Source organism: Habropoda laboriosa, unplaced genomic scaffold (assembly GCF_001263275.1).
Source record: "Habropoda laboriosa isolate 0110345459 unplaced genomic scaffold, ASM126327v1 scaffold83, whole genome shotgun sequence".
Lineage (NCBI taxonomy): Eukaryota > Metazoa > Arthropoda > Insecta > Hymenoptera > Apidae > Habropoda > Habropoda laboriosa.
The window spans coordinates 127,849-150,901 of NW_017100179.1; the positions used below are offsets into that span (position 1 = coordinate 127,849).

The 23,053-nt window shown below is 43.1% G+C and overlaps 1 protein-coding gene across 1 annotated transcript in view; it reads right to left on the reverse strand.

Moving 5' to 3' along the window:
- LOC108579000 (dipeptidase 1) overlaps positions 1 to 23,053 on the reverse strand; it is a 97,966-nt gene that overhangs the window by 54,459 nt on the left and 20,454 nt on the right. Inside the window, exons 3-5 of the mRNA XM_017942425.1 lie at positions 17,631 to 17,763; positions 8,301 to 8,451; positions 2,496 to 2,565 (exon numbers count right to left, since the gene is read on the reverse strand). Of these exons, the coding sequence (XP_017797914.1) occupies positions 2,496 to 2,565; positions 8,301 to 8,451; positions 17,631 to 17,763 (354 nt within the window). The remainder of the gene's footprint in view (positions 1 to 2,495; positions 2,566 to 8,300; positions 8,452 to 17,630; positions 17,764 to 23,053) is intronic.

A 23,053-nucleotide genomic window follows, 5' to 3' on the forward strand; every position in this document is an offset into this window, starting at 1 on the left:
TAATTTCATATGCATTAGGTCATCCTGAAAATTCCCGCGGTTTTAAGCCGTTCATTTTGAAGTAACGTAGTTCCATGAAAATTGAACATTTTTATTTCAAATAATTTCCATAATGTTTCATACACTTTTGCTAACTTATTACAAGAGCACTAATTTCGCTTATATAAAAATCCAAATTTCTAAGAGAAGCGTTTTCAATATTCTCCAGTTTCCTAAATCGTTTTTGCGCAAGGAGATTGCCAAGTGAGCGGAAAAAGTAAAAATCAATTGAGCTAATGCAATTTTTGTTCAACCGTGCTTGCTACCGTGCCTTCAGTTTTTGTTAAACAACCTCCAATTCGTTACTATATTACTTTGCCAATGATAGTGGAACCTAGTCTTAAGAAACTGTAATCAATTAATTACAAAGTTGGCCATCAAACTATGATTCGCGTCTTTCTTTCTCCCAGAGATTCGAATCTACCACACCATTGACATCTCACCAAAAGGTGTATCGAACATTACACAAATTCTCTCGAATAAAGATGTTTAATTCCAGTGCACCTACATTTCCCCCCCAAAAAATAAACGACGTCGTTCAAACGAGCTACTCCCAAAAGGAGAAAATTACACGATGTCGAACACGACAGCAAGTTACTTCACGTTTCAAAGTGATAGTGTCCCGCGGCACTTTCCAAATTATTTTTCATGAATTTTCGAACACAGGTGTATACCACTGGGAGCATGCGCTTATCCTCAATTTTTCAACAGCACTACGCACTTTCGCCAGTAAACTTCCTACCACGGAAAGATAAATTGCTTTTCTACCTTTAACCCCACAAGGGGAATCGTTTTCATTTATTTATTTTTTTCTCTCCTATCGAATCGACAAAAGTTCCGGGAATATTTAGCCTCTAGTTCGTACACGTTCGCGGATAGTTTCAACTTGTGCCCGAGCGTCGAACGTGAAACTTTGCCATTCGAAGTATGCCGCGTTTAAAACGCGAACGATTGTTCTCCGCTCTCTCTTCCGGCTGATCGATGCGGCCCATAATTTTCTTTCGCCCGTAGGTGTAACGTTCGCTCAGGAATTCATGAATATTTCCACGCGAATACCGCGAATACCGACAGGTAATTTTCGTAAATAACTCGATTCGAATGGTTCCCCTCCTCGCTCTCGGAAAATTTCAAGAACGAATACCTTATGTGTACCTGAAAACGTGTGTATATTCAGGGCTGTGGTTTGATCTGAGCAAATAGCGTATACCCTGTGCTTATTGAAAATTTTTAAAAAATTTTGAGACATTAAATGTTTTATTTATTTTAAATTGTTTTAATTTGCTTTTAAAATGATAATTTTTTACTAAATACCCGACTAAAACATTTTATTTTATTATTTTATTATATTTTTTTATTTTTTTTATTTATATAAGCTCTACGCGCGCTCTGATTGGCCAGTGTTTTTCGTTAATAATTCAAAAATGAAGCTTCAAAGAACATTTTGGTAAAGGAAAAAGTTGTTCAGAGTCACCCCAGCAACCCCCCATTTCCGGGTGTTCGAGGAGTTACGGGACATCCTGTATAAAGAGCGATCTCACCCCCGCCGATAATATCAGTTCACAAGAATACACCAACGCATCCATACCATCGATTCGCTAAACATTCATACTCCATCAGTCGAGTGTGAACGTAACAGTAAAGATGAATAACCGCAGTTCAACTTCTTCACACAACCTGGAACAGGCTTCGCCGACGTTAAACCGTCGAACGAGCCAACCGGCAAAAGAGGAGCACGAGAATAAAATCGTCGTGCTTGGCTGGCACAGAGCACGTACCTCATTAAGTAAAAGTAGCGTAGAATATTAATCGAGTTTGTTTATTACAACCTACCAATCACTACAGTTTCGTTCCCTTAAGGTAGAATCGATTTTTCCCTTAAATTCTCGTCGAATTCGCCGATGTTTACGGCCCATCAATCCGATAGAGGCTAAAAGGTACGGGTGGATTTACGACGTTGAAGAGAAGGAGGCATCGTTTCGCGGCGTAACACGTAACCAAACGGATAGACGTCTACAGGATGTTTTAATCCAGCGGGAAAAACGCCGTGGGTTACCTCGTCACTCTTCGAAATCCACCTTGGAACTCGTACGTCGCGCGTCTTCTTCCACCCTTTCCTGTCTCGCAAAAACCGCCAACCTAACTCAGAGCCGAGTTTAAACTCACACGCCACCAACCGCCAGGTTGTTTCTTCCCTTTTGTGAGAGGTAATTCGTGTCGATTAACTGGGAAAATGCTAGAGTGTGGTATGACGGCGATCCAATTGGACAGAGGAAAGGATTTTGCTGAATTGCTAGGTGTTAAACTGCCGTTAAAAGTTGTACATTTTCGAGGGAAGGTTTAATCGATGTTCGTTACACACCCCATTCAACCAACAGAATCTAGCTGAATCGTTGTCGTTCGGTGTACAGACAGGTTTTCATAGGTTAGGGGACAAAAGATGGTTTCTTTGTACTCACCTTGCCGAAATTGGAGAGGCCACCGATGCGAGCCACTTGACCGGGTTCATCCGCTGTGCTGCATTCTGCCCTAACGAACCAATAGGTCAGTAACTCAATGGTAACAATCCTCTAGCGTTACTGTCGTACAATGCCCTCTAATCATAGAGTTGCACACGTTCGTAATACTAAGCAACGCGGACGGAATTGTTCGTTGAACTAATGACTGCGGAGATTGTGCCCCTTTGTCACGTATACAAACGTCTTAATTCCAACCACGAATCTCTCTCCTCCCCGAATGTATTTATCGAACTACACACACTCTCCTGTGCACCGTTGATCAAACAGAAACTGTACCGTGAGTCTGTTTAAGCCCCCAAAAATCGTCCCAACTGTCTCCCACCAAGCATCGTAGGAATACTAAATCTCTGTCCACAGAGGATTAGTTACTATTATCTTGACGAATTTGTGCGGAACGATAACGTAGCTGGTCAGATTCGTAAACATCTCTCACCGTTGATAGGATTACAGTCAACTGTAGAGAGAGATGGAGGAAGGTTGGGAGGTTGGAGGAGTCCGGGCAATTTCGGGGCGATAATCGTTCCGTATTAACGCGATGTTCTCTAAGCTGGCAAACAGAATGATGATACGACGTTCTCGCGGTGCTAGGCGACGGGATAATCGATCGTTCGACCCAGCTTTTCGAGGAATAAACCGACGGAATCGAATCGATGAATCTGGACGAGGTGAAGCAGGTGACCGGAGATTCGGACTTTCGAAATTTGCGAGAATCGCGAAGACTCGCGGTGCTGGATGTTTTACTTGTTTGTCGTGTTTGAGTTGAGGTGAGCTGAGGAACAGCCGCGATACAAAGTGGTTGTTACGAAGTTAGTTTCGGAGTTCTAAAGGCTCTGTCTGCAAAATCTGATCTTAGTTTACTTATAATAAATTAGCGAATATGGGCGGTGACACGATAAACGAATGGGGGAAATCGCAGACTCTACATGGAACTCTACTTTGATAACTGGGAGGCGAGCAAGATGAAACTTTGATAACTTGGAGACAGGCAAGGTACAGGGTCTGTAGGGGTGCTAGAGCTAAGTTTGATTCGGACGATTTTTGGTGCTTAAAGTGGTCCCCGTGTTCGTGAATTACTCGGGTACCTTGTTATAGGTTTATGACACGGGTTGATATTTCTATCGCTACTGAGCGAGGAGAAGCAGGGCTCTAGCAGTTTATATGGCCCGCTAGAGAGACGACAGGCGGGAAAGGAAAGGGTTATACGTTTCATCCTGGGCCTTCTGCTGAATTTCGTCAGTAAGGTTATCTAGGAGACACGTGTCTTAGACGCGAGGGTCTATTAGATTTTTTTTGGACAATATTCACACATGTGATAACTGATATATCAGTGTTAGAGTAGCGTCTGATACCTAGGTTATTAATTTTCTGTATCACGCGGGATAAAACTTTCAAAAACTTGTTAGCATGATGAGTTGATGATGGATTTAGGGACTCTAAGAGATGTTGTGCTTTTACTAGAGTTGAAGCTGAATTTAGAAAGTCTAGAATGTTGTGCTTTTACTAGAATTGAGGATGGATTTATAGAGAATCTAGAGATATTGTGCTTTTACTAGAGAGTTCAGAATGGATTTAGGGAGTCTAGAGATGTTGTGCTTCGATTTCGATGGGATAACTTAAGTATGTCACAGTTTCCTACATTACCAACTAAATGAAGTTGCTTATGTGAGTGATTGAATATGCCTTAGATAAGATCTTCGATAGAGTACGTCAGCAGTGTTCGATTCTGCGTGCAACTTGTGGGGACAATTACACTCAATTTGGAAGTTGTATATATACGAACAGGACCCTTTACCGAGCACTAGCGAGAACGCTCAAAGCTCTGTCCCTCTAGTGGCGAATCACAGAAAGTACCACCAAAGTACCACCAAATAAAAAAAGAAACTTCAATTGAAAATATTCTGAAAAACAGCCTTGTCATTCGTCCGTGTCAGAAACCCAATCGCCTTAACAACTACGCTACCGATAATCTTGAATTAAAAGTAGGACAAGCGGTACGTAAACACACGACCAGTTGAAAACGTGCCTCTCTGTGCAGATATTTATCAGCGCGAGTATCGGCGGAATCGCATCAGAGTCGTAAAACGCGCGGTCGATACCGGAAATTCTGAAACGCGAATAATATTGTTACGGTTCCATTAATCCGCGCATGATTCATCGTTCCGCCGGTTACGTAATGCCGCGTATAAATAAAGCACCGGTTTTGGGTAGGGATGGGTTTGGGTTTTGGGGAACCGTGGTATAAATTTCACGGTCGAAAGACAGAATCGTTGATCATTTCTGAGCTTGAAATATCGTTGCTTTTTTTTTTCTTCTCTTTCTTTTTCCAAGGGGAGGAGATTTCATCGAATCGTCGAAGTTGATTCCAAGTGTCGCGGCGAGTTAAGCTGAGCGAATTACCGCGTTCCATTTGCTACCTCGCGAGCTACTTGCGAAGTTCGCGTGCGCTATTAAACCCTTTCCCTATTATAAAGCTACCGCCGGCCGTACACTTGGCATTCAACCCGGTGTTTACCGACCGAGACAATAGTCGTTCAGCCGAAAGTTTTATTCGTGTGTTAACTATCCTTTGTCTCGTGGTTCCCCGTAGTTAAGACCTCGAGTGTCGCCAAGTGTTTCGAAATTCTACACGGTGTCTCCGGTAATCGGTGAATTACTCTCAGTACGATCGAACGGAAGAAAAGAAAATAATTACAACGTAATTGTCGTAACTGTGTAAAAGTTAATACAAATTCCGTACTTTGTTCAACTGTTAGCAGGGGGGTGGAGGTACGATCGTACAACGGATAACAATTTTAATTTTACAGGCCGTACGCGCAGGTGTAAAATAAATTCGGACTTTATTCCCCGTGGGACCAAAGCGACGTGTCTCTCTCGCAAAAGCCGTCGGTTCGTTCCGAGACTTTTTATTGTTCCCCACCCGGTTTTCCGTGTCGTCGTCCGTTTTTCTCCTCCCCGCTGCCTATGTGTAGTCGAGTGCAGTCGGTGTTCTCTCGTAAAAGGGAATTCGTCCATTGTTTGTTCTAGAATAATATTTCTGTCGACGCTCGACAACGGACCAGCTGGGTCGCGGCCCTTACGCGTGTAATTCCGAATCTCTTCGCCGAATCCACAACTTCGAACTGTTCACACTTGCCGCGATAAGTGTGGGAAAATGAGGGGTTAAAGTGATAACGGTGTAAGTCAGAATTTCCTTATTTTGAGAAACAGAGGATGTTGTTAAATGTGATCAAATAAATTGCACGGCATGAAATTTGGTTACAGTGATAATCCAAGATTAATAATGAAATAATGAATTGAAAAAATTTTTTTGTTCTGGTCGAAAAAGGTTCGTGATTGTCAATTAGTAAATTTGCGATTTTTCCAGTTCAATCATATCGTATCGAATGTTTAGCAGATAGAATGTCCCAATTGTATCGTAAACTGGGGGAACATTGGCAGCTATACACAAGAACGTTAGATTTTAGTTAACATGAAAATAAGTAAACAAAAGTTTAGATCACAATAACTGTTATACTAGAAGTTTTCTACGTTACCGACGCGCAGGCGCCCAGATGGTCAGCGGCGTCTCGTGGAACGCCTCGGTTGACTATTCAATTGTTCTTCGAGAGAGTCGTGCGTTGCACATTTTATATTTCGTGTAATGGAACCTTCGTTGCAACAAATTGCGTTTGTGTTATCACCGTACAACTGCGTCTTGTTACATTTCCCTGCACCTGAAGCTCGCGCTTAACAATAACTAATCACTTTGTGTCTTTAATTGCATCAATGAGATAATTAACTTAAAAATGCAGTAATCGTCCGAATAAATAAAAAAAATATAAAGGAGAGTGCATTGAACGTAAAAGGAAAGAAATTTAAATGTCGATGTAACTTCAGATTGGTAAAACTTCAGCTGTTAATGCTATTTACTTACTCCGTTTTACTCCGCAGTTAATTAACATGTATTGCAGAAGAAGAAGGACAAAAACTTGATACATTTTCACAATTGTAGTGCAGTCACAAAAGATGCATGTACTTAAAGCAGATGTAAAAATGTGAATTTTTATATTATACAACAAAATGTTACAAAAACCTGTTACAAAAATTTTCGAAAATCTCACTTACACAGCTGTCACTTTAACCCCTTCAAATATCGGCACACCTTTAAAATTTTTTGAAATCCACAAAAATACGTTCCTCTCGCGGCAGTGAAAGTGTTTCAGTTTGCTTAAATTTATATTTCAAAATGTTCAAATGGAATTAAACCGGAGATTTTATTTCGCCTAGTTAGCGGAGGCACGTCGGAAGTTTATCGCGCGTGGCGGAACATTCGTCGCGGAACTTTTCCCGCCCATATTTCGCGCTTCTCCTTTAGTGCGTCATTTATGGTACAATTTTCCCGGGCAACGATAAAACCAAGCCCCGTATTCGCTATACGGAACGCTAAACTATCCACCGTGTCTGTATTTCCAGCGGTTTTTGAAAACGCGCTCGTGTTTGTCTCGCAATTCTATTCTATATAGGACGCATTAAACGGAATCGTTGCGAAGAAACGCGATGATCGACGCGTGAACGACAATTATGACGAATTACCGTCCACGACGAAGCTCTTCGCTTATGGTTACGCGTCGATGCAGTCGTTTGCAGCGATCGAAAAGGGGAACGTTGAAAAGTGGCCATTTTTTGGCCAAATTTGGAAAATCCTGAAAATTTCTGAAGGATTTAAGAGTATCTTCCGAGGACCAAAAATTTTAGGAGAATTTATCGGAAATGTGATGGGAAAGCTGTAAAAAGTAAATGCAGATATGAAAAAGTATGCGTTAGGTTTCATCTTCTTCAGGTATCGATCCATCTCTAAGGTGATTCTCGAGAAACTGCAGGTAAAGCAATGGAAGATTGCAATCGAGCGTATTTGAAATACTGCAAGATCGTTGGTGCACGAGAACAGAAACCAATAACGCGTTCGCCGATTTTGTATCTCTGTATACAAATTTTCTCAAGTGAAGAAGATGAAAATGAAAGTAACCTATGCACGTGAGTTCGATCGCTGCCATTTTTTCATATTTGCACTTAGATTTTTCAGAAAGCATTTTGGATAAATTCTTGTGAAAGAGGTACTCTTAACCCTTCTTATGCGAACATAATTTCTGACACTCGGCAGGTCTGATTTTCTCACTGTTCTGGGCTTGAAAGAAATTCGAAAAAATTCTGAGATATTAGGTGATCCCATAACTTCGCGTCGAAATTTATAATTTAGGTCAATATTTCCAAGGAGCCTTTAAATTTGATAAAGAAACGAAAGCGCCTTCTAATTCCACGATTTTTCCTATTTTTATTTGTAAGACCGTTATTTTTGATTTTTATTAAAATATTTTTCGCGTTTGGCACGAACTTGTGGGATGACCTAACACTTGTCAAAGTGTCTGCTACATCGTGTAAAAGTTTCAAACTTTTTCCAATAAAAGTAAAAATTCTTTCCGAAGAAATGCAAGAGCCAAATTTGGCCTGGGTCGTAAATGACCCATCAATGACCTCTCTTCGGGCTCCGTCTTTACTATCGTGCGGGAATATTTCTGAGAGTGCCTACTATATCGTTCGCTTTCTCATATTATAGGGAAACTGAAATTAGTAAGATTAAAAAGCCCAAAAATGGCCATTTCCAAACGTCCTCCTTCCGCGTGTTACTTTCGCAAGAAACTTTCCCAACGAGAACACCGGAAGATGCTGGCTGGCACAATTAAGCATTATCTCAATTGGTAAACTCACCAAGGCGTGTTGCATGTGTGCGTGAGGGTGAGATATCTGGCACCCAACTCGTACAACATCCTCAGAACTGCGAGGCTCGCTCCGACCGCATGGCCCCCTTCGACCCCTATCAGGCTCGCTAATCTACCCTCCTTGTGTGCTCTCTCTATACCTGAAATCACACGTTAAATCTCCCTTCAACGTTCTCGATTGTCGTTATTATTATTGTCCTAATTATACTAGGGTATACATAGATACGGTGGAAAGGGCGTTTTCAACTTCGACCCTTATCTCCTCAAGTACCATCGTCATTGCGGCTAATTGTCCCAGTCTTCCAACGATCTCTTCGTGCTGCCATTCCTACTTCCTTCAAACACCCTTTGAATCTCCGATGAACTATATACACACACCACACTTACACACATATACATTCTAACCCTCGTTTCAAGTTAGTTATACACGCGATTAATTAAAGTTATCTGTCACCTTCGATCGGTCCGTTGGGGTTTAATTGAATCATTTAAATTACCCATCGTCGCGGCCGAGCGTTATCGCTTGGATCATTAATTACGAACCGTAAACGCGGCTTGATTAATCCCGACCGGGAGAATAATGGAACGCCAGGCTTTCGAAGAACGCTCGAATGGTTTTCGGTCGCGGGAGGGAAGGAGGACGGGGAGGGTTGAATAGTAGGAGTTGAGGATTGGGGGGTTGGATGGGAGAGCTAGAGGAAATCCTTCTTGCGGGCCGGAGTATTTTGTCAGTATTTAGTCAGCGCGCCGCGAATTCGATTCCCGCGTCGGTTTAATCGTTTTAATCGAGTACGCCGGTGTAAAGGTGGGGTGCGGCTATCGGCCTCCGTGAAATCGGATTCGCGGGCTCGGTGTCGTTCCAATTCGATTAAAACACCGCGTACAAATTGCGTTAGGTCCACACTACTCTTCCTACATCTCGTGTATATGTATACATATACGTATGTGGAGAGAGTTAGGCGTAGAACGTGACCACCCGGTAGATAGTCGCGTGGCGCGATCGTCGAGGCCGCGCGCGCGGTCTCTTCCACCCCCTGCTGCGAAACACCATTTGTCGCGGCGGACTCGAACTTTTCCGCTTTCGACCGCACGCGATAGAGCAGACCCCCGTTGCTCCGCTGTTGGCGCTAATGGAAGCCTCGATACTGCGGCCAGACGAGTTTACTCGTCGATGGAATCGTCGCGACGTGGATCGATGGACCGATCTCATCTTGCTACCTCGGGGAAGTTATCGACATTCTGACGAAAACTATCGAGCATCTGACTCTATAACGCTAGATTTTCGTAAATAAGGTGACTAAATTTGCCAGTATGCAAAGTTTCAAGTGAATCGGCGTTCTCCTTGTAAGTCCGAGCGGGACTTTAAATAAGTAGAGTACTGTACGGGAAATCTATGATTTTCACATTTTATGCATTCTTAACGAGTAGCCTTCCAATAGGAAGTGTAAAGGTCATTCTATAAGTTCGCGTCGAATTTTATAGTTTAGACGAATATTTCCGTGGGAACCTTTGAATTTGATAAAAAAGAAGGAAGTGTGTTCTCGTTCCACAAATATTTCCTATTCTCTTGGTACGACTATTGTATCGTCGCTGAAACATTTTTCTTATGGGACGACCTAATGTAAAGTAGACTATTTTAACCGTGACAAAAATTCTACGACAAGTTTGAAACATCTCCGGCGGCCCATTCGGACTTGTTAGAGGGAAAAACGCTTTTGTGGAGGAAATTGGATTGGCAAGTTAACCTTTTCGTTCTGGTGCGCTTATGACACAACGTCGCTGACATGACGCATTTTATGTTCTATAAATTCTGCGATAAAGTTTATTACAGTAATTCTAATTGCTGTAATAAACTTTATCCTATATCGTTGAATTTGTCTCAGTGTCACCTACAATTATACCGTGCCGTTTCAAAAAGTGAAGATGACCTGGATTTTTTATGGAAAAAAGTATTTTTGAAATTTACTAACAATCGAGCAATGATTAGCTTTTGTTTATAAAATTTTTTGTCAGACTATTGAAAGTGTCCATAAATCGTGGCGACTGTTTTACTGGACGTTCTGTATATATTAAGTCGTCCCATAAGTTTGTATCGAAAGCGAAAAATAATTTAATGAAAGCCCAGGAAAATTCTACAGCAATGACAAAATGGTCTTACAAAAAGAAGAAAAAAAAAATAGAAAAGAGTTATGGAATGGGAAGGCCTTTAGTTTCTTTTCCTCAAATTTAAAGGTTCGAGGCAAATTTATGGTATGACCTAATGCTTCCACTCTTCAGAGCTAAAGGGTTAATCGTCGAAATGCATTAGAATCGTTTAAAACCTTCTAATCTCCCCTAAAATACCAAGTCAACCTAGGGTGTACATAAAAGTTCGCTTTGTCCATGTTCCAAGGGCTATGCTGCAAAGTTACCCTCCCTCGTTTCATTCTTCCATCGCTAAATCGAGCGTCTCATGCCCACTGTCATTTGTCCCGAGCAGCTTTAATTACTTCACGGTTGGCCGGCCGATTACGCTGTATCAAGCTCTTAATGGAGGAACAACCGTAAAAGAAACGTCAGTACCCAGCCATATTCTGTCGATAAACCTCGATTTACTGCTTTCCTTGATTTATATCCTTCATACACACACACACACACTTTCACATATTGCTCAGTATACTTGGTATTCGTTGATGATTACGTTCTACACTTCGTTCAAAATAAGAATAACCTCGCTCTCGGACCGATTCTCGTTCGTTCTGCGCATAGACAGGGAGCGTAGCGGAGGATAAGACGGAGAAAAACGTAGGCGATTAAGTTGGGGCTTTGGACGCTCTAGCCCTGCCTTAGCCGCGTCCCATGCGCGAAACGAGGTTATTCTTATTTTGAACGGACAGTAGTTTCGAGGTTATCGCTCGATTCGAACAGCTCTGTCTGATCTTCCGTATTCAAGCTGCATCCACTTTTCCTTCTTCTTCTTTGCCGCGCTGCACCTTGGAGAACGCTTCGGTTCGCTTTTATATCTCGTTCAACCTATCGTTTCACGGATCTTCCATTTTCTAGCCGCGTAACCGGCCATTCCGACCCCCTTTAAACGCCCTCGATCGCGCGCGAGAATTGTAAACGGAGTCGGTGGGGTTCGTCTTCGTCCCTCGTAAATCCTCCACTCTGTCGAACTCTCCGGACGGTTTCAACTATTGTTCTTCCGAGGTGACGCCACCAGGGCACGCTTCTCGTTCGAACTTTCTAGATTGAGGTTGGGTAAACATATCTGACTTGACGATTGTCTCTTGGATTCGGGCGTCCTCGATAAGTCGTAGATTAGAGAACATCTTCAGGAGAATTCGCGATTTTAAGGTTACTGCTATTAGTTCATATTTAGATCGGCCTTAACTCTCACACTTTTTTCAATTTGACGAGCTAGAGATGAAGCAATTTTTTCTGTTTTTTAAAATTATTTAAAGGAGAATTCGTGATTTTGAGGTCTCTTCTGTTTGCTCATTACTGATGCGATATTTCGATCAATACTTCAAACATACATAATTTTCAACCCCTTAACGCTCACTCCCTTTTCAATTTGCTGATCTAAAAAATTAGTAATTTTCTTTCTAATTATTTAAAGGAAAATAATTTTATAAAATTACACTTCATGGACGATTAGGATTATTGTGAAACACGGACATGGGCGTTAATGTATCGATAACTTCTCTTCATTTTCTTGGCAAAGCCACTATGCAGTCACTATAAAATTTCTCCTGTTTTTCATTAAAATATTGTTGCGTCTCAGACGCAATCGTTAAGGGTTTGACTTTACGACATGGACGATCAGGGCTGCTATTTTTCAGGGCTTCTAATCTCAATTCTTTTGTTTACTTTTTCGTTCGAAGCGATGTCGAGGGCCAGAAAGTGTTTATGGACGCAGAAACTCGACGCTTCTGCGTGCCATACTCCTTTTTGGCGCCCGTACATTTCCTTCAATAGCAATTGACGTGTCGTAAAGTCACCTCACACACACACGCGCAATTTCGCAGGGCCTCAGACCCCTGTCACGATACCTTACCACCACCCCATCGACCAGGGAAACCCAGGATGGACTGCACAACCCCTACTCCCGGAGGACAGCGGAGGACGAGGAAGGACTCCCATTCGGCCGCATATGCCACCCCCTCACCATAGTTTTCAGATAAAACCAACCCCTACTCCCGGAGGACAGCCCAGGACGAGGAAGGACTCCCATTCGGCCGCATATGCCACCCCCTCACCATAGTTTTCAGATAAAACTGCACGAAAGGCCCAACGCGTCTCTATGTAAAAACGTTTTCCAAAAAGGGATCAACACAACACTTCACGTCACAGTTCACACCTACAAACCTACACTTGCAACGCTAACATCGAAACGCTCACACAAAATTAATTTGGCGTGTGAGAGACGCGATACTCGAAAATCAATAAAGATCACGAATCGCGTCGAAACAAATATTGTTTCAATGTTACTTCCTATAGAATCCATATTGCGAAATTTTTTGCCCACTAAAAAGTGTTGTATCGCACGAAACAGATGGTAATCTAATGGGACAATATCCGAAGAATACAGCGGGTGTGATGAAATTTCCCAATCGAATTCGTATACTTTTTTCTGCACGTTTCGTGTCACACATGCTTCAGCGTTTCTATGTTTCACTGTCAGGGTAAAGTAGTCTAATATGAGACCGTTCCTAATACGAGACCCCGGCATATCTCCGTTACAGAACTATTGAATGTTTCTGTTTCGTAATTAACCGAATCGAAATTTGATTCAAACGAAAGTTTTTTACAAATACCTTGAAAATAGTAAGTTTGTAATCATTTTCATAAATACCGTTGTACAGTGCACGCAATGGAGTTCAAGGCTTACTAGTTGCGTATCGTTAAATAACGAAGACTTAATCTCGAAGCTACTCGGATGTTTCTATTATAAGAAGAGTCTCATATCAGGCACTCAATTTTCTTTCACTGTACAAAGTGCCGAATGTGTGAAAAAGGACAGAAAAAATAGTTTTCTCATATTAGGAACCCATTTTTGAAATCTGCGTATTTGCATAATTTTCCTATTTATTTTATTACGAACCTTCCAGTACCTCACAAAAGAATACATATCGTACTTTCAAAACATGTATCGAATTTTAATAAAAGAAATGGGTCTCATATTAGGCAACTTTACCCTATTCTCTCAACTTTTCTAACCGAACACACTACACTTCTGAATTACCAATTTCGCTTCCCGAAAGTCACTCGAAATACAAAATGAACTTATCGCTCGACCCGAAAATTCATTTCTCTGCTTTCCAACGCTATTAAGTGATTCCTAGAAACAAAATATTGTGTTTTTCACATTTTCACCGTAAAATATTCATCTATTCTAGCTTGTTACTTCTTGTTTTATTTGTTCCACAGAAAAATATCAATGTTTTTTACGATCGCTGGTGGCAATAGTTGGAGTTTTATCGATGTCATTCGTACGCATAAATCAGTCGCGGTGAACGCCGCACATGTTTTTCCTCCGGCAAAAAAAGCTGCTTGCAAATTTTGAACAATCGTTCCTTTATATGTTCGCGAGTGAAGTATATACGGCTGCGTATTGCATGTCTATTTACATATGCATGTGCATGCCGACATGCAGTCGCCGTGGTTCGGCTTATCGAACGTGGTAGAACGGCCGGCGTGGCTTGACATTTTTCCATTTCAGCTGGAATTTACAACTGGCTGGATCTTCCTGGCCATCCGACGTTTTCTCATCAGACCACCGTTCCGTTCCTCCCGGTCTACCGTATAAAACACCGAATTATTATATGCGAACGAGTGGGGCCGTGGTTGAAAGTCGGTTCAGATGTTCCGTGCCGGATTATCGCAAATCTATCGCGTTCGAAAAAATAGTGTTCTCTTTCCTCGTATCTGTTCTCGATGTCACGTCGGATCACTGCTTTGGTATTTCCCTTCTAATCCTCTTTATGGCAGTGAAGTAGGAATAGTCTGGACACTGTTTCCGAAATTTCAATGGAATTTAAGGGACCAAATCTTCCACGATTTCTCAGTAAGAGAATCACGAAGAGAATTTTGAATTTTTACATCTCCTTTGTGTCCTGGAATAGCTCAGAAAATTTGAGTTCGATGAAGAATTATCGAGTGAAATATTATTTTCCTTTTCGACGTCACGTCGGGTCGCTAATCCACTCTATTTCATTTCAATGAAAATAGTCTGGGCACTGTCTCCAAAATTTCAATGGAATTTAAGGGTCGAGATCTTCCACGATTTCTCATTGCAGAATCACGAAGGAAATTCGGAAGGTCCTCTGCTATTTGTTTTCTAAATATTCTTCATTTCCTTGGAATAGCATAAAAAATTTGAGTTCTATGGAGAATTATCGCGTGAAAAAATATTTTTCTTTCGGATGTTAGGTCAGATTATAGAAAAATAGTTGAAAAATATTTTTCTCGATATCGCTATTCTTCGTTTCCTGAATCTCCTTCGTATCCTTGAAATGCCTTCGAAAATTTCAGTCCTACGAGAGGTTATCGCGAATTTATCATAGCGCGAAAGAAAATATTTCTCCCTCTCTATCTCTCTTCTCGATGTCACATCGGATCACTAATCGACGATTCCTTTTCTAAATCCTCTTCATGGCTTTGAAATAAAAATAGTTAAAAAATATTCTCCTCCCGCTTTATCTTTTGCTCCATATCCCTATTCTTCGCTTTTTGAATCTCCTTCGTATCCTCGAAACGGCTTCCAAAATTTCCAACTCACCATAGCTGAAAAAAATATTTCTCCCTCTCTTCTCGATGTCACGCTAAATCACTAATCCACCATTCCCGTTCAAAATCCTCCTCATCCTCTCTAAGTAAAAATAATTCCGCTCTAGCATCGAAAATTTGAATAACATCGAACGGACCAGCCTCTCCGTCTCCCGCAATTTTTCAATAGAGAGGAACGACGAAGAAAAATTGCAAAGGTACCTCCTCCATTCAGACAAATCATCGTAGAATAGGTTTTGCCAAGCGCTCGTAGCTGCACGGAAGTCGGTCGTTACATCCAGAATGATGATGGCTCGTTTCCGAAAGAACGCGTCTTCTCTCGCGACTTAAGATGCATCCTAAATTCAGGAAAATGTATTCACAGTGACGATAATAACGGGCTAGCTCTGGCTTCACTTTTCCACGCGGCGTGTACCCAAAACTACGACCAACGAGAGATTCCCATCCTTCTCTATCAGCCAGCACGAGGAAGATTGGCTCTGGTCCAGGAAAAGAGACTCTCGGCGGCGCGCGACGTCGAACCGGCTAACCGGAAGCAAACACAAGAAGCCGGCCGAGGCAGAGTTCGGACGTTCGTCGACCCCTTCGGTCGAACATTTCATACCGTACGTGCGTAAATCTGGTTCGGGAACGAATCAGAGAAAAACCCATTCAGATTGTTTTCCAGTCACGTTCCACGCGGAGCCAGGGAGGAGGAGCTAACTACTTCGCGAGGCGAGAGTCCATTTATTATCCCGTAGACGTCTCTGCTTGATCGCGACAGGGAATTAATTAAATCGTGGAGATGCAGCCGTAGGAGGGAAGTCTGAGGAGGGAGGCGGAGAAGAATATTCACTCGACTCGAGATTTTCTTAAAAGTCCGGGGAACTCTTTTCGCGGGCGTGTGCCAGTCTCCTTACCCAGGCCTGGCTCTCTCTCTCTCTCTCTCCTCTGGCTTCTGGCCAGAAATTCCAGCGGTGTGTAACGTCGGACGGCCCATTCTCGGAACAAATAGACGATGGTAATTCCCGACGTTCGTCGACCTCGAAGGAAGGAAGGAAGGAAGGAAAGGCAGGCTCGATTTCATATTCTTCGCGTGCGAGCCTCGTTGCTTTTCCGCCGATCCCCCAGATCGACGACTCTTCGACGTACGACGGGCTTTTCGTTTGCTAGCACGCTCGCTCTATCTTGCGCTCACTAAATCTATATACCGGGTGTCACAATTGGTTCCGATCAAACTTTGCCGGTGTGTTGTATGGGTAAATGTGAGAGAAAAATGTTGTATAAACGTGGGTCGTTTGGAGCTTCGTTAAAAAGTTATGACGGTAATCAGAGATACTAAGGTTGTGATGAAAAATAGGACTAGATCATCCCATTACGTTCTTACAAAAAGCGTCACGATTTAAATGGCTACTCTTCGATAAATTTAGCCTCGTATATCGATAAAGACATACAGGGTGTCCGCGTTTCTTTCCATTCCCTTAACATTCTCTATTTTCGTTGTAACTCCTTAACGAAGCTTCAAACGACCCACGTTTATACAACATTTTTCTCTCACATCGACCCGTACAACACACCGGCAAAGTTTGATGAGAAACAACTAGGACACCCGGTATACACAAATCGTTCGGCCGTATCAGTTTTACGAGTAACTTTTCAAACGACGAAGAGGACGGAGCGATGTTTTCACGGTTGAACATGCTCCACCCGGCGTGTTTACATAATTGCGAGGGTTGATTGGCAATTAACAATTTCGTGTTTAACTTGGGAACAGGTTTGGCGATTCTATTAACCAGTGATACACGGAGAATTCATCGTTAGACCGGAGCAGCGGTAACCAAGAGTGTAGGATGTTTCGCGCGTTGTTCGTTTACCTTTTACTCGACGATTTAACGCGAGTTTTCGAAACCAGTTATCTAATAGCTCGAAGATCGGTGTAACAGACAGAAATTTGTTTAGCTAGCAAACAAATATGCGAGCCTGGGATCAATACTCTCGCCGTTCTGCTCGTTGGTCCGTACCGCTGATCTCGCGTTAATCGTCGCGAACCTCGCCGGTTCGTTTCTTTTCACGTGGGAAAGGAGCGTGGGAGGGAAGGGAGAAGAGAGAGAGAGGGGAAAAATAGGTCGGTGAAAATTCTTTTGACGATGAACGATACCGCGAGAGTCGATAACGATTCGACGGTGGCCTCGCTAGAGTGGGAAAAAATCGAATCGTTCTGGCCTGCCGCCAAATGTATGCATTCGATTGAAAATTTATCTTCACAGACCGTGGAATGTTTAACCGCGTCACTTGCGCGCTCCTCCCTCATTTCGTCTGTCCTCGATGATCCTTTGACCATGTCAAAACGCGTTGAATAGCGTCGCGATGTGTACGATTCGAAAGTTGTCAGAACCTACCGGTCCCGTGCCGGCTCGCTTTTTCGACCGCGATACAAGCGCGACTCTGCACACCTCTCTCGACAGACCGGATAGTGAAACGGGACATTGTATTACGATGCATGGTAACAGGGGGGGAAAAAGAGGGGTTGTTGCAAAAAAGGCATAGAATCGGAGGTGAAATAGCTCACCTTCCGCCGTGGTAACGAGGACCATGCTTTCAGGATGCTTGTTCACCAGCCGACGAATCAGATCGATCTGCTCCAGGGCCAGTTGAACTGAATCGAGGTGCTGCGATGAGCAGGGCACGTATGCTGACCAGAACTGAAACAGACGAAGAAGAGAAGAATGAATTTGGGTGAGTTCTTTTTTAAGCGATTGGGCGTGTTATGCTAGGTTTTGTACGAATTTCTCGAAACTGAGGGCTGGGATTGGGGTGACGTTTGAATTGGAGCCATTTAACCCTTTCGCTGCGGCAGGTTTCAGTGGGCAACGCGCGTGGTAGGCGATAGATATGTGGCGGGTACGTCACTATCAACAAGCCCTTATCGAACCTTGTTCTATTCTTCCACGCGAACTTTCTCATCTTCAACTCCTTCCGTTCTTTTGTCTCTCCCCGGGTTAAGACTTGCCTTCGTCCTCTTGCCTTCGTTCCCTTTCCACCATTTTCTCTACTTCTATCTTTATCCATCTCTACTCCTGTTTCCCTGTCCTACCAATAGAAAAACCTCAGTTCAGTTTTCCTTCCACCAACCGTCGAGACGTACCCGCCGAACCGCTGCCGCAGGGACAATTAACGAATAAAACGATTGTATTTTCCGGGCGAATTGTACGCTGACCATCGCACTTAGATCTTAATAAATTTAGGTGAAAACAGTGCAACGGCGTTCCTCACCCGCCTCAGCAGTAAAAATTTCGAAGACTCTCACACCCGGACACCACATACGCCGTAAAACAGACCCTCGACACCAGTAATCCTACACAACTCTATTGTGGTGACCGATCCGCCGGCGATTGGGTCCGACACGCGTGAGTGCGTGTGTGCGTGTGAGCGAAAAGCGAAGCGTAGAAGAGGCACGCGGGCCCCGGGCCCGGGACAAGAAGGCAGTTGAAAGTAGCGCGCCGAGCTGGCTGTGCGACAAAGTGTATACTTTTTTCTAACGAATTGATCCCACAATACAACAAATCTAACAATAATTTCCCCACTTCCACACCATCAGACAGACACCCCTCAAGCATCCCGAAAAACCAATCACCACACACTTCCACCACGTCCTCCACATTCGAACCACCAATCACAACGCACACCTGGTTAATAAACGAGCGAACATACACACTCGAAAAAAAGAACTCGCTCAGCTTTCGAAGCGCACACAATTATAACACACTCGATTTTAGTGAACTCTCCGGACATTAATTTACCGGGAGAGCGCGACGCGAAATATATTGTAATATTTTCGTGCCGCAATAATTAACTCTAATTCGTAATTATATCAGACTGTCAAAGGGTCGAACGAAATTTTCTCGTTCGATCGCGTGACTCGGTATATTTGAAATAATTCCTATGTAAAACTACATCCCTGTCTGATCGTAATCGCGCGATCGAAATACCAGGGCGTAAACATGGAATTTACGCGATAACTCATTTCGATGTACCGTAATAGGGATAAACTGGCGTGAACGTTCATTTCTCATCGCGATTCGCTGTCAGACGGAATGAAAGTAGCCGCGGTTTGGTATGTAGATACGGGAAAAAAGGGAAGGGTTGAATTTGAAATAATTGGCGATACGAATGGTTCGTAAATCGTGTGCAATTCGATTGGTCGGTAGGTAAATGAAACCGATGAATCGGATACTCTTGGGGGAGGTGAACCTGAGCTGCCATAAAAATCCTTCTCCATCGTTGTTAAGCGTCAAACGGAAGCACGCCGTTCGATGCGATTACCATCGCGGAGAACGTCGATTCACGGGAATAAGACTCTTCGATTTCTCGGGATATCGCGATCGTAACGCGCCCTTACAAGAATTTACGCGCTACTCGAGATCGTACGTATAACCGTATCGATGGAAATTCCTACGGAACGGCTGGAAAATCGAGTAACTTGTTACGTACACCGTCGTTCGTGAGTATTAGGACGCTTACCGTATGTGAAGTAAACGTAAATAGTTGTTAAAAAATTATTAAAAGGGCGAGACAGTCTGGAATCTCGTTGTACACAGAGTAGATACGACGAAACTTGTAAATATCTAGTTTAATTTAAGGTACAGTCGTAAAAATGAGGACCAAACAGTGTGTCGTTGATTACGCCATACCTAACATTTGCACGAAATTCAGTTTGATAATGAGTTCGTTGCAGGTCGTTGAACTCGCCTCGACTAACGCTTTCGTGTAATATGGAAGGTTAGAAAAATGTTGAAATACCTTAATTGCTATCGTATTAAATCAACTTTAATTATTTAACCCTTATGTCAATAACCATAATTGTCGTTTACTTTATCGTCCAATTTTAGTAGTTTTCTGATAATCATATTCTAAACTTGAGACAAATACGGATAGGAAGTGTGTCAAATAACAACGACCTGGTCGGATATTCAAATCTTTTACCGGGAAGAGAAAATATTTGAAGTGAGAACGAGGGAAAGGGTACAGGGGTACCTGTTATTGACACAAGGGTTAATCAGGTAGTCAAATATGTGTCTTATTACTCCTTAATACTCATTAATATACTCATTAACCAATGACGCACGTGTTCAAACTTAGAAAGAACGAAAACGCCTAAACGATAAGTAAGCTCGTGGAATATCCATTCAACAATTATAATGATAATTCGCCCGCATAATTTATTAAAAATTTAAAATTGAAAAACTAGCCCCGGTCTCCCCTGAAAAAAATTATTATTAACATTATTATTATTATTATTAGATACTATTATTGTATTATTATTAACATTATTATTAGATATTATTATTATCACAACCAAACACCTTTATAATTATAAACCAAAACGCCAAGCAACCGCCACAGGTAGGAAGGGGGCGAAGTCGGGAAAAATCCACGAAGCGACGCTCGACTCCAGGCCCTTTTCCTGACCATTGATTGGTCGGAAGTGTAGGAGGTGGTCTAATGAACTTTACTCAAATCAGGATGTCGTGCAAAGTAGTTTATTTCGGACTCTTCGGCGTCCGTCTATTACCGAAACTAAGAACCGACTCTCGTCGAATGGCAAAGATATCGCTGGGCCGAACCGATGGGTACTCGGGTCTGGTGCTTGTCACTCGCCAAGAGGCGCAGGCCAAGCCATAAACCGTCCCAAAATGCCTACAGAAGCAAGGTGCCAAAACTAGTATAAAACCGACGTACCTGCACATGGTCGATAGATAGTCTTGAGATGGGTGAGGAACGTCGTTACCCTGTTTTCACCTCAATTTATTAACGTATAAGTATATAGACGTATAGGCGTACAATTGGTCCAGAAAATAGAATCGTTTATTTTGTTACTTGTCCCGGCGGCAGCGGTTCGGCGGGTACGTCGCGATGGTCGGTAAAGGAAAAACTGTCCGGAGGTGTAGGCGTACTGGGTTTTTATATTGTTAGGACAGGGAGGACAGGGTAGCGATAGATAAAGATAGAAGTGGAGAAAGTGGTGGAAACGGAAAATTCGTTCGTCCTCGTGCGAACCTGGATGCCACATGTGCGCTTCTTAGGCCACTCGAGGACGAAGGCAAGTCTTAATCCGGGGAGAGACAAAAGAACGGAAACTAAAATCTGAAGCAGTTGGAAAAGAAAAAGTTCGCGTGGAAGAATAGAACGAGGTTCGGTAAGGGTTTGTTGACGACGACGTACCCGCCACAGTCTGAAACCATACACCTAGAACGACACCCGTTCGAACTAAACATTAAATAAAACGACATCAAACACATTTCTGGAATTTTTACGGCCCGTTCCGTAACATGTGCATAGAAAATAATTAAACTTCGTCCTCTTCTATTTTCCTCACAAATCTACCGTTTACGAGAAAAACGCTGTAAATTAGTAGGGCGAAAACCCTCTACATTTTTAGCGAATTAGGGGTGTACACATCTATCGAGCTCCAAATTGACCAATTCTTGTCACAATTCTTTCCCCGCCCCATTACACAAATTCCTACACACACGCACTTTCGAAACACCCTGTACACCACAGCCGGCAGCGAAGTTTTATTTTCAACAACGCCTAGGATGAAATGTACGTCGAGAGCGTGACGTTGTCGTGGAGTTTTCGTAAATCAGCGACTGCTACTAACTCGTCTACCTTGCGCTATCTTGCTTTCTTTCCTCTCTCTCACTCCATTTCTTTTTCACAAACTCTCTCTCTTTCCCATGGAGCGAGCGAGCGAGGGGCGGTTTCGCCGCGTGACTCGCGACACTTTTCTCCGTTTCCCTTACGCGAAGGACTTCATTACCCCGCCGGCGGAGAATCTTTACGGCTAGAATTTTGCTAGCCGCGGCTTAAAGCACGATGAATGCCGTGCTCTTTGCCCCCGGGGGCTAATTGCGACACGGCAATAATTTAATCCCGGGTGAAAAAGGAGCCGGAGATGGGTGGAAAAAGGGTGGGAGAAACTTTGAACAGCCCTCTGGATCGGGGAACGTAAACGTGCACGTCCCTAGTAAACGACCGCGTCCTCCGGAACTTTTGATTTCCCGTTAACGCAATCAACCCTCCCGCCCCTCTGTCCACCACCTTCGCCGCCCCTTTCATCCCGTGTCCACGGCCTGTTACCAGGCAATTTCACCGGGCGACAAGAATTTATTCTTAATTAACGGCCGAGCCCGCGCTTCTTACCCGGGAAAACCGCGTAATTGCATCTTGCTACCTCATCTCGACTTTCGTACAGGGTGTTTATTTTTCCCGCGTATTTCTCCACCTAGAGGACAGCGAATCGGGGAACGATTAAAGTGCTGTGCAGAGACGGAGAGAATTTTAATGTGAATGCACTGTTGGATGCAATCTTTGGTAAACGCCAGCGCATTGCAAACACTCATTTCGTCGAACATTTTGTAGTTTTGTTATTAGTTGTACGATACTCTACTCGTGAACGAGACTGGTTTCAGCTTCGTTCTCAGTTCGTATCGTTGCGCTCCCGATGTGTTAATCCCGGAAGGGCGAAATTCTAGTAGTTGGTGTGGTGATGGTGAATAATAGGTTCTCTCCCTCAGAATATTTTTGAACTCTCTTTATTTGTGGTGGTGCGTGGGTATATATTAGGTCGGTGTGTGTTCTGATTGGTTGGACGTTGAAGGTGGTGGAAAAGAAGGTCTCGAAAAATGCGGAGGTGTGATTGGACATTAGGAAACTAGTGGAAGGAGAACGTGAGGGTGAGGGTGGTGTGCAAAAGTTGAAATAATTTAGGGAAAACCCGGAAAGGGGAAAGGGATAGGAAACATGACCAGGGAGCGACTCGAACTATTTTATGATAGGGAAGGAATTTGTTAGGGGCTAGGAAGACGGTTGGAAAGGACTGTTTATTAATTTATGATGTGTGACTGGACATTAGTCACTTAGGACCTTTGCCACTTTCCTAGACCTCTTACCTCAACCCCTCTCTAGTCCCTTTCACGTTCTTTTCCAATC